This window comes from Papaver somniferum, chromosome 2, assembly GCF_003573695.1.
Source record: "Papaver somniferum cultivar HN1 chromosome 2, ASM357369v1, whole genome shotgun sequence".
NCBI classification, from domain to species: domain Eukaryota; kingdom Viridiplantae; phylum Streptophyta; class Magnoliopsida; order Ranunculales; family Papaveraceae; genus Papaver; species Papaver somniferum.
In genome coordinates this window covers 208,696,170-208,712,376 of record NC_039359.1, presented here as the reverse complement: position 1 = coordinate 208,712,376, position 16,207 = coordinate 208,696,170, and the positions used below count along the sequence as shown (strand labels likewise).

The window sequence follows — 16,207 nt, the reverse complement described above, 5'->3', positions numbered from 1 at the left end:
GGATTACCTGTTTTCGTGCAAAAGGCTTCATGAATTCTAACCAAGTAGTACATACTCGTCAGACCCTTCACTCATTGTTCGTCACCCTTCTTTGGATAGTGTGCTACGTGATTAGTGCAAAGAGACAAATCTTCTGCTAGAGTAAACTTAGAAGTTGGGGATGCTATTTTGTTGAGCATATGTTTTTTACAATATAAAACAACAAGTATCTATATATTCAACGGCTATATTTTTCAAAGAAAAGAGTCTTCCTAGAAATTTATGAAAAATTGTTAAAGTTCAGCTAGTACGATTTTTTGAACACAAGCCGAACCTTAATAAGCAGCGGTTTAGATGTGGCGAGGTATGTTTATCCCCACAGTTCCATGTTCTGTTAGTTCAAAGTGTTTTTACCTTCACAGATGGACCGACAGAGTTGGATTACGCAGCCAGAAAATTAATAAGCTAATTATATTTCAGAATGAATAGTGGATTGGACATGGACTCATTTTCAAAAACACAATAAATATTAGGTTAGGTGTCGGTGCAAGTCTAAAATCCATGGACACCGGCACCAGCTGATCCGCGGGTATCAAACTCGCGGGTGATGGGTTGGACGTGGATGTAATTCCGCTATTTTGATGCACCAAATCGACGGTTCCATCCGTTATGGAAAAATTATATTTTGGGGATCCATATATTTCCTAATCGGATTCTGGATTCATAATGGAAACATAAATCACTTTCATAGATCATCAGAACCTACAAAAGTAAAATCATCACTGGGATAGGATCTCACAGATCTGAAAACGGGTTAGGAGGGCAATCGGATCATCATCTTACGTACATATTAAATCTCCGTCTTGTCATACTTCTTCATCAGATTTTCCTCGTTTGATTTATTGATTGAGTATTGTTCAGATCCGTTTTCTCTGCTTAAATCGAATGGCTATGTTTGATGTTATAATTCGATGCATGGTTTCTATCTTTTGTGGTGAGTGTCTTCCGTTATTTGCAAATAATAAAGCAGTTCTTCCCGATTCTCATGAAAACCATGTTCCTGATAATACACAAATTTCTCCCTTGGATAATCTTCTGGTAGTTGATGGTCCTCTCCCCCTCCCTGATCTTCCAACCGATATTATCGCAGACATATTTGGTAGACTTCCAGCAAAGTGCATCTTCAGTTTGCAAAGGGATTCGCAAGCTCTATATGACTTGATCACAACTCCACTCTTTACACGGACGCACCTAAATCGAGCTACTTCACCATGTATTGTTGTGCAATCTCTTACGCTACGTTTTAACAGTTGCATCAAGATTTTTCTTTTCGACGAGAACTCTGAGAATAGAGTTGAGGCTATAAGCTTGGATCTTAGACGATGTGATGCATATTGCTGGGGGAAGTCGATGATTCTTTTCGATTCATACGATGGGTTTCTATTATTTAAAGACGACCATAGTCGTTGGCCTGTTTTCTGTATTTGGAATCCGATTACTAAACAACAAGTAATTGTGACTTCTCGGTGTTCTCATTATTACGTGTGTGGATTATACTTCCATCCTCGTAAGAAGGAATATGAATTGCTTTATGTATGTTTCATTGCTGGACGACAAAATGAGTTCTATATTCTCTGTATACGAACCAATCAGAGAAGAAGAGCAGGTAGTGGCCGTTATCGTCCAAGTAATGCAAGTCCCGCTGTAATTCTTAACGGCACCTTGCATTGGATGGTTGATCGTAAAGGGTATTTTTCCGAGAACCATGTTTTCCCTAGCTTGTCGAACTCAATATTGTCATTCAACATAGAAACCGAGGAGTTAAGCACTATGGAAGCTGTTATGCCATTTGATGATGATATTTTGACAAGGTTCGGTGAGCAGCTTCAACTTTTTGAGATGAAAGGTGATTTGTGCTTGTTTGATCCTTCATCAATGTTTGAGGTGCTCATATGGGTCTTTAACTACATGACCAAGTGTTGGGTTAAAGCGCATTCTGCTGCCACGGTTTCAAAGACTCGTAAGAATGTCTACTGGAATTTTGAAAAGGTTTTGTACTACAGGAAGAAAGACCTACTTTTGGCAAGACGACGCGTGGATGACCGATTATGTATATACAATCTATTAGGAGATTTACCTACTTGTGATTTTATTTATAAGCAGGGATTTGAACGTGATAGATGCACGGCAATTATGCATACTCATGGCCTTGTATATTTGAATGCTGCAGATTCGGAAATATCATTGGATGGCCAAACGAGTCATACTCTACATTCTCCTCATTGCTCTACTGTATAGGGAGGGTTCGGATTTGATGAATACGTATGGCGTTAGGATAAATACGATAGGTCCTACCTTGTACTCCATAGCTAGTTAGCAAATTCGTAATATTGGCGAATCAGTGAATTATACGGATTTTTGCATATTGTACGTGTCTGGTATAAATTCCATCTTCAATTCGTGTATCATATGCTGCAATGGGATTTCCATAATTTTCAATCTATTAAATGGTTCGCCACTAGGTCACCTCTCAAGTACAAGAAGATAGAGATAAGGTTGCGCTTTGTCGCCTTCTTCATTCATTACCTGTTCTATTATCAAGAGTGTTAGAACAGCTACCTGATATTGTCACATCTTTCGCCTTTCTGATGTCACGTTTTAACTTGTTGAAGAGAGTTTTGAGCTCACAAAATCTTTCACATTTATTTTATTAGATTAATTCTGGTGGGAGGTCTTGACTAGATCTTGATAATACTCTTACTAACCCAATGGAAAATCAATGTACAAATGCTTAAAAATTCGAATAATGATTTGAAGGTTTATGGTAAATGGATACTTGATACAGGGATTTCACGACATATGACAGGAACTAAGAATTTTTATTTAAGACTCATGAAATAGGGTTTTTTCCCATAAAGTTGACACATACTCTCATGCTCCATGTGAAGGCACTGTGATGTTTGAAAACAATATGAAATTATTCCGTGTCTTGTTCTTTCTTGATCTCCGCTGCAACTTGATTTATTTAGCATGTTTAATTAAAGATTTATATGTATTGTCACCTTGGATGATAAAATATATGTGATACAGGACCGCGATACGAGGACGGTAATTGGTGTGGGTGAGCAACGAGACGGGGTCTATATCTTCCATAATGGAATGCTCATTACTGCAAATCGAGTATCTGCCGGAGAAGATTATTTTTTATGGCATAGACGTTTAGGTCACGCGTCTAATAAGGTTGTTTCTTTACTTCCGGAAATGAATAAAGTTGATTGTCAGAAATTTCTTAATGAACTATGTGATATTTGCTTTAAAGCTAAACAAACTCGGACTACTTTTCCGGTTAGTGGGAATAAAGTGGATGACCTCTTCAATTTTGTTCATTGTGATGTATGGGGTCCTTATCATACTCCATCTTCTTGTGGTGCACATTATTTTCTTACCATTGTCGACGATTACTCTCGTTGTGATTGGGTTTATTTTATGGCACATAAAACCGAGGTTGTGCAAAATTTTCAGAATTTTTGTGCTATATAGAAGACACAATTTGATAGACAAGTTAAGAAGGTGCGCAGTGATATGGTACAAAATTTCTTCAATTAATTCCTTTCTTTGCTGAACATGGCATAAAATTTCAAGCTTCATGTGTGGATACACCACAACAAAACGGACGAGTTGAACGCAAACATCGTCGTATATGAATGTGGCACATGCTTTACGATTTCAAATCAATTTACCTCTTCGGTTTTGGGGTGAGTGTATCTTAAGTGCTACTTATATTATTAATCGCACTCCTACTCTCTTTCTCAATGGGAGAACTCCATATGAATTGCTACATAAAAAGCCTCTTATTTATATTTATATCCGAGTATTTGGATGTTTATGCTATGCAAGTCTTGTCGTAATAAGTTTAATCCACGAAATCGAAAATGTACTTTTGTTGGTTACCCTGGTGGAAAAAGGGGTTGCCGGTTATTTGATTTGGAAAGAGAACAATTTTTGTGTCTCGTGATGTAGTGTTTTTTGAAAACAAATTTCCTTATGGAATTGTGTCCGTAGATAATAATACCGAGGTTAATAATAATAAATAATGCCGCGTGGGTTGGATGACTGCACTGTAATCTCTGCAGATCAGCCCAGTTTATTGTCGTCTAAAAACACTCAGCAATCAGCTGCTTGAGGACAGACAGAGGGAGTGACAGAAACTATTCTGCCAGGTGTGTTAGGTGATGACAGTAGTGAACCAGGCGTGTCAGTTGGTGACAGGATTTCAATGGACGTTCGTAAAGTAACATGTGGTGACAAAATTTGCGCAGTCACATGTGGTGACAGGTTAATGATGCCTGCGAAACAGACAAGTGACAAAACCCGAAAATGCCAAGTGCCCCCGCCTGTACTCCCCCAGCATTCCCCACTCTCACACAGCCGCACAAATGCCCGACCCCATATTTTCCCCGGGCCCGCTCTCCTTGAATCTATGGCTCAAATTAATGCCACGTAGTGGGGGAGTGATTTGGGGGAGTACAGCAGATTGCTTTGCCTGACAGTACATGAGAGAATTTTGCCTCATGTGAAGGATCTTCTCAGAACGTGCCAAAGGAGACATCTTCAGGAAGTGGAACAGTCACATTATCACCAAACAGGTTCCGTGACATTTTAGATCCAGTTTCTTCTGTTCCGTCTCGGTGTGACACTGTTATCTAATATGACACTGTTATCTAATATGACGATATAACTGCACAGGGTAAGTCTGGCCCTATTGGTGATAATTCAGATAAGGCAGTTAGACGAAGTATTCGGCCTCGACTCCATAATACTAAGTTAAAGGATTTTTTATGTAATACCATCGAAGCTATAGCCTCCGACTTCGTGACTCTTCACTCATCAACGTCCTCAAGCACGTTTTATCCCATAATTAATTATGTGTCTTGTGCAAAATTTTCGGCTAATCATACTCGTTTTTTACGGAAATTACTACTCTTAAAGAACCTAGTAGCTATGTTGAAGATGTTCGTCTTCCCATTTGGCATTTAATTATGTCCAAGAAAATTAATTAATGCTCTCGATAAGAATGACACGTTCTCTGTTACTTATCTTCCTCCAAGAAATACAGCAATTGGTTGTAAATGGGTTTACAAAATTAAATATAATTCGGATGGTACTATAGAGCGGTATAAGGCTCGCTTGGTTGTTCTTGGTAATAGACAGGTGGAAGGAGTAGATTATCATGAAACATTTGCTCCCATAGCTAAAATGATTTCGGTTAGAACATTTTTAGCATTCGCAGTTGCTCGTGATTGAGAGTTACATCAAATGGATGTTCACAATGCTTTTCTACATGGGGATCTTGATGAGGAAGTATATATGCAAATTCCTCCACGATATTCGACTAATTCTCCCGGTAAAGTGTGTCGACTCCATAAATATTTGTATAGTCTTCGTCAAGCTCCTCGTAATTGGTTTGATAAGCTTGCAGGTGCTCTTAAGACTTTTGGATTTGTACAGTCTTACGCTGATTATTCTTTATTTACCCTGCGACGCGGTGAAAATTCTATTAACGTACTTGTCTATGTGGATGATTTAATTATTGCTGGGAATAATTCCGCTACTATTACTGCTTTTAAATCATATTTAAGTCGTTGTTTTCATATGAAACATCTGGGCTAGGGTGTCTCATTGCGAAGATGCTCTCATAGTTCTTTGTTATCTAAAGGTCCATCCTGGTCAAGGGATTGTTTTACACAAGGATAGTGCTCTTCAACTTACTGCTTGTTGTGACTTGATTAGGCCTCATTCCCTCTTAGTCGTCGTTTTCTTGCTGGTTACTTTGTTTTTTTGGGAGGCTCACCTATATCTTGGAAGACAAAGAAGAAACACACTGTATCTCGTTCTCCTGCTAAGGGCGAGTACCGTTCCATGCCTCATACTTGCAGTGAGCTTAAATGGCTAAAGGAGTTATTGAAATATCTAGGTTTGTTTCACTCCGAGCCTATGCGTCTATACTTTGATAGTCAATCCGCACTTCGTATTGCTATTAATCCTGTTTCTCAAGAACGCACCTAACATATTGAGATTGATTTTCATTATGTACGCGATCAAATTTCAGTCTGGTGCTATTATTACTTCTCATGTTCGCACAACCGCTCAACTTGTTGACATTCTCACCAAAGCTCTTGGGTGTCCTCAGTTTGAGTTACTTCTTCGCAAGTTGGGCATTCGTGATCTTCATTATACAACTTGAGGCGGAGTATTGGGAGATACGTACATATTGTGTATATGGTTAGAAAATATGTTAGTTGAGAAAGATTTTATTTTATTCCGTTTTGGGGTTTTCTCCCTATTTAATCGCAAAGATGCCGATTTGTATCGTTAAGCTTTTGATAATACAAAACTTCATCTTCTCTACCTTGTCGTTTCATATACTCATAATAATTTTTGGATATTAGTAATAACACCAGGTTGGACGATAGATAGTGACTTCAAGAGCCATAAAAGATTATGTCATTCAACATGAAAATAAATAAATTTGTACTGTACTTGACATACAAATTTAACATCATCTGTGGATTTATTGGTTACAGCCAAAAGCATATAAAATATGCAAATAAATCTCCAAAACAATATAAAATATGACCTTTTGGGTGAACGATGACGAGCTCCTAAACACACTTCCAAAATGCATAAGCGAAGAAGATAATATCTCGTTAGTCAAGATTCCAGATGTAACTGAAATAGAAGAGGCACTCAAATGTATGCAGCCATGGAAAGCTCCGGGGCCAGACCGATTTTCACTAGTATTTTTTCAAACCCAATGGGCAGTTGTGAAGGAAGATGTTATCAGAATGGTACAAAGCTTCTTCGAGTCAGGAAGGATTCCCCGAAAGATGAACAAAATTAATATATGTCCCATACCAAAAGTAAAGCTTCCCCATACTTCAGGTGATTATCGTTCAATTACTCTCTGTAATTCAACCTACAAGATGATTACAAAAATCATGGCTAATAGGCTTAAACACCATCTCGAGAAGATTATATCTCCAATGCAGGCACCGTATGTACCAGGCCGTCAAATAGGTGATAACATCATCTTTGACCAAAAGATAATCCAATGCATGAAGAGGAAAAAAAACTAAAAAAGGTTATATGGATCTTAAACTGGATATGAGAAAAGCCTTTGATCGTGTAGAGTGGAGCTTTCATCAAAATTTTATGATAAAATTGGTCTTCAGCAGCAAGTGGTGCCAGTTAGTTCATGAATGTATAAGCACTACAGAAATACATCTTCTACTGAATGGTTCACTATGCAGATCTATCAAGCCAACGAGAGGCATCCGTCAAGGCGATCCTTTATCACCTTATTTGTTTCTTCTTACCATGGAGGTACTCACAAGGTCTTTAGATCAAGCACAACACACCAAAAAGCTACAAGGTATTAAGATATCTAAGAATGTACCACATGTGACACATCTTCTATTTGCAGACGATTGTCTACTCTTCGCCAGAGCTGATATTCAAAATGTAAATACTCTACTGGATGTGATTAACAATTTCAGCAAAGTGTCAGGGAAGCAAATCAACTTTCAAAAATAGGCGGTTTTCTTTTTAAAGCATATACACCCTCGGCATTACAGAATGTTATTGAGAAGACTCAAGATGAAGAAGATATCTTTAGAAGAGAAATATCTAGGAATTCCATTATTCTGAAATAGGAAGAAGACAACTTCTTTCTCAAGTTTGGTAGATAAAATGAAGGGGAGACTGTCTAAATGGAAAGGTAAGTTCATCAATCAAGTTGGAAAATCTATGATGATCAAAAGCACACTAAGTATAATGTCATCACACCACATGACAGTTTTCAAAATCCCTGAAACTACCATTAAAGAAATAGATAAGGTGCATCGCTTGTTTTGGTGGGGAAAAGAAGACAACAAAGGTTTGTTCTTAGTTTCTTGGCCTTCAGTTAGTAAAGACAAATCACATGGTGGAATGGGTTTCCATGACCTATCTTATTTCAATCAAGCACTCCTTGCAAAGATAGCTTGGCAGCTTCGTAATCAGAAAGATCAATTACGGTCAAATATGTAAGCGGTGTTATTTCTCAAATTGTAATCCTTTACATGCAAAGAAAAAAAGACACTCCTCTTGGGCATGGCAAAGCATATATAACATGATGGCTTTCATTCGAGAATTCAGTGTCTGGCTTATAGGCGATGGCAGCAAAGTGTGTATTTGGACATATAATTGGTTTCCTTGTAGCAACACTCCTCCTACTCCAATAGTTTCAGCCACAGAAGCGAGCAATTACAACTATGACTATTAATTAATCGACCAAGACACTAAATCTTGGAAAGTTAATCTAATCAATGAACTATTCAGTCAAGCAGAAGCTGAAAGAATCCTTCGCATTCATATTCCTATTAATGCTGAAGACCCCTTAGTATGGATTTTAACAAGGAATTCCCAGCTTTCAGTCAAAACAACATATAAAAAACTTCTGAAAATAAAAAACAATAATGTCAGTGGGAATGACATTGAAACAACAAGGTTTTGGAAGAAATTATGGAGCTTAGATACTCTGCCAAAAGTAAAACATTTTCTCTGGAAGTGTGTGACTGATGTACTTCCATCAAACGAGAGATTGGAAAGAAATATGGGCTATGGAGGATAAGTCTGTAAGATCTGTAACCAAGAAATCGAAACAACAAAACACATTCTCATGAATGTAACTTTTCAAGGGCCATTTGGATTACAGTTCTGGGGGGAAAGCCAAAGTATTCAAAGGAATGGAAATACTGCAGCAACGTGGATAAGAAGTTGGTTCGCTGATAACATGAATGATTTAGTGGATGATTGGATAGTTACAATGGCAAACACTACTTGGGAAATATGGAAGGCTCGATGTACCTGCACTTTTCAAGATATTAATTCAAATCCTGCTGGAGTTATAAGAAGTATACAACTATTGAATCAAGGAACAGGAAAGCATATGGGAATCAAGCGCAGAACAACGATTCCAGATCAGCAAAACACAACAAATTTACATCATTGGAATCCTCCTCTAGCTCCATACTATTCTATTTGTTGTGATGCCTCTTATAAAAAACATCAGAATATCCATCATAATGGCATTGGTCTAATTATGCGAAAGTTTGCAGGTTCATATGAATGTGGAAGGTGCATCTATGCCAATGACTACATAAGTGCAGAACAAGCGGAGTATGGTGGTCTTCTATCATCTATGGAGTGGGCAAGAGAAAATGGCGTACAATCTGTGTGCTTTGAACTTGATGCTAAGCTAGTAGTTGATGCTGTCAATGGAGATCATCAAAATATTGCGTGGGAAAACCAATCTTTTATCTTAGATATAAAGTTTATGCTAAGCAGTAACCCATTATGACGCTGCAAGTCTATTAATAGTCTGTAATAAGCCGGCAGATATACTGGCCAGGCATGGAAGAGTCTTTAAAACTTCAAGAGTCTGGTTAACATATCCCCCAAACTTTATTTCTACGACAATTTTGGAGGATAGATCTTCTGTAGAACTTACTCATTATTAATGATATTTCTTCTTGGTATCAGGAAAAAAAAAAAAAAAAAAAACCTTTTGGGTCAATGAGATAATCGATCATTCACCTACGAATAGGATAGGATGAACATGATTATGAACACTTTTTTTATCAAAATAAAATACAATTTAAGAACAATTTAGTCTATACAAGACTAATGATATACGCTAAGATGCTGGGTGCGCACCCATTGACCTTATTGTCCTAGTGTGTTCCAATTTTAAGTGGAAGAAATCCCTTTTTTTGGAGATTATTATCGAGAAAAAGTTAAAGTTGCTCAATATATTTCAAGAATGCAACAATTTCTTGTTTATTGGTATTTTATTATTGGCTTATACCGTAATAACGATATTTCATCCTTTAGGGATTGGTATGTTTCTTTTTAAGAATATACAAAAATTATCAATTATCTTAAATAATAATTTTAACCACCTAAGATAATTACCCCCTTTATGTTAGGAATTCTCAATTATCATAAATAATTATTATCTTGAGGAATAATTATACCTACCTAAGATAATTTTCCTCCTTTTGTTAGGATTTTGGAATTATCTTAAACAATAATTATCCCATCTCGTTTTTGGAGAGAGTATAATTAGGCTTGGTGGATCGGATCATGGGTTTCTAAGGTTGACCCATGGACCTTATGAGCTTCCATAATAAGATAAACGAGTTTCCATAATAAACCAAATGGACTTCGAAAATAAGTCAAGTGGATTTCTTTAATAAACCGAACAAGCTTTTATAATAAGCTAGATTAGGCTTCCAAAACAAGCCATGCTGGTTTCTACAGTAAACCGAACGAGTATCTATAATAAACCATATATATTCTTCAATAAACTAATTTGGCTTCTATGGTAAGTGTCACAGGATCGCAACACCCAAATGCTACAAACAACTTGGCAATGGCATATATGCTCCACAACACAATTTCAGCCAACTTGCACTTAGCCAATACTTCAACTTCTTGACTAATTCTCTATTCAGCCCGTACTAAATAGAGGTTCTGCTCACAAATCTCTAAGCCTTTAACCAAATACACACGCTCCGCTTGATGCATAAACAATAAGCCAAATCATAGGGAAATATGCACCAACATAACTTTTCTTTAAGTCAGGCCTTAGCCTTTTTATTTATTGCACACTTAGGGTTACACACTCTTTTTGTTCCGGATTACCCAATTCCTTCACAAGATCAGGCTTATATAGCCTTACAAAAATCTATGTACAAGTAACTTCAATGAGTTACATATTTACTTTAAAACTGACAGTTAGCTAATTGTGTCTAACTTGCCAAACCGCTTTCCAAGCCAAACAGGCCCTTCCTAACAGTTAAGAAATCATAAAGCAAACCCACTTCTCGTGTAACAAACTCTAACTGTTGAGGTCATGTTCCCTGCACATGTCATCCTGCCTCGTTGCATGATGGACGCATTTGCCAGCCAAATATTGCGACATCACGGCTGTGCATCATTCTGCCAATGATGCAAGTGTGCTAATGCAAGTCTTGCTTGCATGCCTACACTCCTCATGCATACAGGTTATTTGCCAAACTCATTTCGCATCTCGTAATGCTAATCTCACATCCTTGGCCATGTCCAAACCCTGTTTGGAACATGCCATTCTCTAGCCGCCACTCAGACATGCACTCAGTATACAATACCGCTATTATGGCTTGCGTTGCTCCATTACGGCGGAGTACTAGCATCTCTGACTTTGGCCAAGTCTCTGCTAATGCGCCACAGTTGCGCATCATCACTTGGCCACTTAACAGCTACGTCATAGACCTTCCCTACTAGCTGAACTCGACGCCCTCGTCGATTCCTTTTGTTGTAGGTAAGCTTGAATTTGTTCTTCAAATTTCCACAATGTAGTATCATTCTCCCAAGAAGCTTCGGAGTCTGGCAACCTGTGCCATTTAATCAGAAAATAAGTTCTCCTATTCTTCTTGCTTTGACCCTCAACTCGATCATCAAGTATAGCCTCAACTTGATTGTCGAATTGTGATCTGATTACTGGTGGTGCACGCTTCGCTTGTTGTCTCGAAGTTTCCATCAAATTCGGATGGTACTTCTTCAAAAAGCTGACATGAAAAGTGGGATGTACTTTCAACCTGTCCGGTAACTCAAGTTTGTAAGCCACCTTACAACTCTTTTTTATTAATTTAAAGGGACCATCATATCTTGGAATTAGGCCTCTATGCGCTGTCTTGCTAGAAATATTCTTCCAAATCTGGGGCGTTAGCTTTAGCAGCACCATGTCTTCCACCTCAAATTCCACATCTCTGCGATGCAAATCAGCATACTTCTTCATTTGTCTTTGCGCCTTGGATAAATTATCACGCGCCTGCTCAGTCATCTCCGTCTTTGACCTTGCATAACGATAAGTTGATGTACAGGAACCTTGCTTCTTATACTTTGTCATCTCATGAGGGGTTAATGGTTGTTGGCCTGTAGCTAACTCGAAAGGACTCAGCTCCGTAGCTGAAGTCTTGTGCAAATCTTAACAAAAGTGGGTCGTATCCATCAACGCCACCCAATTTCCATGGCTTGCAGTCACATAGTGACGCAAATACTCTCCTAGAAATGTATTTATCTGCTCCGTCTGACCATCGATTTGGGGGTGATTGCTAGTAGAAAATTTTAGTTCGAAACCAAGCATTCCAAACAAGGCAGTCCAAAACCTGCCTGTAAACCGTGAGTCTCTATCACTCACAATATCTAGAGGAATTCCCTAATACTTCACTACATTCTTGAAGAACAGCTCTGCTACGACATCTGCATTGCAAGAATAGGGGCAGGGAATGAATGTAGTGGTGTAGATTTTAGATAACCAAAATTAATGATTAAATGAAACCCAATTATATCCGCAAGCGCACAGGTCAATAGTAATATAGATAGCCAATGCGGTTCGTTCCCACGAGGAGTGTGAAATACTCTACCAACTAATACCAAAAACTAAGTAATCGTAATATGATGTTTTTGAGAGTTTTCAGAAATTCGGACAAAATGAAATAATAAATAACAAAGACGTAACAAAAATGAGAAAGGGTTGTTAGAGTTTTCGATTTCCACTAATTCAATCATATAAAACTCTACTAATCTCTATTTATCACTCAAGACAAATTTCGAAATCAATCTCATGTCCCGGAAGATGTTATATTAAATTCTAAAATATAGTTTCTCCGCTGTAACTTCCTTCGCTTCGTATGTAGCGATCCTAAAGCATTACCTATTTATCCTTGCATACCTCGTCTAGGGATTTAACCGAAGCACGAAATATCAATTCAAAAGCATAAATAATCTACAAAATCACATGAACGATAAAACACCAAGCTATATGAAGAGAAATCACTAATTAATGAATCATTATTAGAAACATCATCGTAGAGTTTATAAAACTAAATTGGCTTCTATCTAAACCCAAATATGAATTAGCTAGCCATGGTTTTTTCCAAAAACCATAAACAAATTGAAATCAAAATTAGCTAAACCAAAATAATTGAAAAAAGGGCAATGAAACTTCTCAAACCCTAGCTCCTGTTCACGGCTCTCCGCCGCGCCTCCTTCCTGGTTTTGGCTTGTTGCCGCAACCTCCCTTTGTTTTCTCTCGATGTCGGCTCTGAAGCCGCAGCTTCTTTTTAGTTGTCGGAACCCCCCTTCTGTTCTTCTCGTTTCCTTCTTATAGTATTGCAAACAAATCTGACTAGGACCTGATAAAATGCCTAGGCCCAGTCCACCAAAGTCCAGCCCAGATTTCTTCTTGCACTCAACCACGTCTCCTGCAACCAGTTCTTATGAGAACCACTTCTGACTGATGGCAACGCAAATCATTGCTGCCAAGTACCATTCCCTGATTGGCTAAGCACCAACTTCCTCCACCGTCCAGCTACATCGGCGCTTCATATTCTGTCGAACTCAGTCAACCTCGATCACAGCAATAACTCCAACTTCTGCCTTTCCTTCTTTATCCCATCGATTGCACGGCTCACCCCACAACAAACCAGCACCGGCTTCTTCCATCTTTACAGTTCTATTCCTCCACGAACAGCAATCATTCACCAAATCATACAAACCTCAACCATCTCAGCCAAAACACATCATAGATAAGAGAGACAACCACCACTGACACTTTTCATCCACATCCCAGTCCAACAAAATCCATCAACACCAGCTGGATTCATGGCTTGCTTTCGTTTCTTCCATGTCCGATCTTTATTTCACAGGCACAACATCTTCTCGAACCAACGAGTTGAGCTAGCCATCGATCCACACAATCATCATCGATCCTGCACTAAGTGCACTTACTTCAGCCAACAAGAACACATTCATAATCCAACTTTAGCCGTTTTCAACATCTCGACAATTATCTTCATTTGGCCTGCCTTCATTCCCGTCCACCGTTTCCAGCATCACCTCCAAACTCCAGGCATCATATGGACCTTCGCCTCTACGTTCTCAAACAACCCCAACTGAACCAGATTCCCAACTCCATAGACGTTGCTGTTGCACTGCCTTGAACGACCACCATTAAGATTGATTCCATCTCCATTCAGTTGAAATCACCTGTTTGATTTCATTGCCACGTTTTGTTAAGCATCAGACTCGCATCCCTTGAATAGAAATCGGCACAAGACTACCAACGGCAACCACTCTTCTTGTCTGCTTTCTGTCCGTCCAACTCTCGGCACCTTCCTGCATTCAGTTTAGACCAATTGCAAGCAGCACCATCTTCATTTGATTGCGCAGAGAAAGGAAGCCAACTGACTCTCTTTCAATAACGTCTGCAGACAATCATCACTTCCATCTTCTGTTCATAACTTGCAAGACTCCACCTTTTGCACCATCAAAAGTAAACACCTTCACTTCAGCCAATTACCACCTTCAGACTTGCTTTACTTTGGTAAGGAAACGTGATGTGGTGGTGGTAGAATAAGCCACGTCTCCACTTAACTTTAGCCCCTAGTGGCTTTTTCCTGCTACAAAATGTTAAGTCAACAAAAGAGTAGTCCACCATTTTCTTCTCTGTTAAACTAGAAAGTGGTGCTAACAATAGTTAAACGTTTGCATGATAATCCGTAGTGGCTTCTCTTCTTTCGTGCCATGAAATGATTTAGATTGTGCAACTATAAAGTTATCAGGGAAGATTACTACTTAAGCTCTTTTGGTGCTGTGAGTAATATGAGGGCTGCTGATATATACAGAAAGATACCATGCCAGCTACATTTTGTCGTCGTGGTTGCTGATAGATGGAAATATCAGGCCAACCTCATTTCATCATTGTGGTTGCTGATACATGGAAATACTAGGCCAACCATATTTGGCCATTTTCGTTGCAAAGACCATTAAGTCTCACATTTTGTTGTTTATTCGCCGGATGATCGAATTCACTTGTACTTTCTACAAAAGCACTAAAATAGTATTAGTAACTAAAATATCGAGTCCTAGCTAATATAAATATGGGTATAAAATGTAGCACTTACGTGCTTATCATGTAGCATACTTCGAAAAGCGATCAACGACGACCATTATCGAGCTGAATCCTTGCACCTTTGGCAGCCCGTTAATAAAGTCCATCGACAAGCACTGCCATGGCTTGTATGGAATCGGCAAAGGCTATAGAAATCCTGCTACGCTTCTCCTTTTCTTCTTATCCATTTGACACACTAAGCATGTCTTCACAAACAACTCAACATCTTCTTCCATTTTAGGACAATAATAGGAACGAGCTATCAAAGCATGCGTTCGTTCCATGCCTGGATGACCAGCCCAAATGGAATCATGCGTCTCTCGCAAGAGTTCCCTTCTCAAGCCACCTGAATTAGGTACATAAATTTTTCCTCCCTTGGCGTAAATGACTTCATCATCTAGCCAAATTCGACGAACGATCCCATCACAGATCTGTTTAGTCAGGCGCACACATGCCTGATCATTCTTCGTCTCTTCTTTGATTCGAGGCAACAAATCTGCCTCAATCGTGGTCAGTTCCGCAACATATTCTTCCACCAACTTTATAATTAACGCATCTAGTATAGAACTAAGCCTTTCTGGCTTATTATCGAACTTGTATTCGAACTCGCTCAAAAAGTCAAGCCACCTTGCTTGTTTTGGCGAAAGTTTCTTCTGGATGTTAAAGAACGTAATGGCCACATTATCCGTCCTTATGATGAAATAAGTTCCCAACAAATAATGGCGCCACGTCCTTAGGCAATGAATCACTGCCAACATCTCTTTCTCATGCACAGTGTATCTTCCTTAAGCATCATTAACCTTACGACTCTCGTAAGACACTAGATGCCCATCTTGCACCAAGACTCCCCCTAGAGCCTTGTCTGAAGCATCAGTGTGCACTTCAAATGGCAAAATCGAAGCTAGGCAAGCGAAGAACTGGTTCTGTCGAGACCGCTTCCTTCAATGCATCGAATGACCGCTGACACTCATCAGTCCATGCCCATGATTTGTCCTTCCTTAACAAATCTGTCAAAGGGGACACTTTATTTGAACAACCAACTATGAATCGCCAGTAATAGTTAGTGTTAGAGCATAGCTCGGTCAACCTCGCATGCGTTGCTATCTCAAGCATGTTTGTCAATGTTAGTGATCAAAACTATGAGTTTTGATTTCTAGCCTGCATAGCTAAGTCTCGGAGTAGGATAGAAAA

At 38.8% G+C, this 16,207-nt stretch overlaps 1 protein-coding gene across 3 annotated transcripts; it reads left to right on the top strand.

The window, feature by feature from the left end:
• Nucleotides 1–584: 584 nt before the first annotated feature.
• Nucleotides 585–3,084, top strand: LOC113354461 (F-box protein At3g07870-like). Of its 3 annotated transcripts, none has more exons than XR_003361889.1 (2): nucleotides 585–2,406; nucleotides 3,070–3,084. XR_003361889.1 is itself a non-coding variant. In XM_026597788.1 (2 exons), the coding sequence occupies exons 1-2, from the start codon at nucleotides 925–927 to the stop codon at nucleotides 2,275–2,277; spliced, it is 1,197 nt and encodes a 398-aa protein (XP_026453573.1). In that variant the 5' UTR covers nucleotides 585–924; the 3' UTR covers nucleotides 2,278–2,743. The 3 variants fall into 3 exon arrangements, 2 of the variants coding, with proteins under 2 accessions (XP_026453573.1, XP_026453572.1); XM_026597788.1 differs by lacking the exon at nucleotides 3,070–3,084 and having other exon boundaries at nucleotides 585–973; nucleotides 1,130–2,743; XM_026597787.1 differs by lacking the exon at nucleotides 3,070–3,084 and having other exon boundaries at nucleotides 585–2,089; nucleotides 2,210–2,743.
• The last annotated feature ends 13,123 nt before the right edge of the window (nucleotides 3,085–16,207 follow it).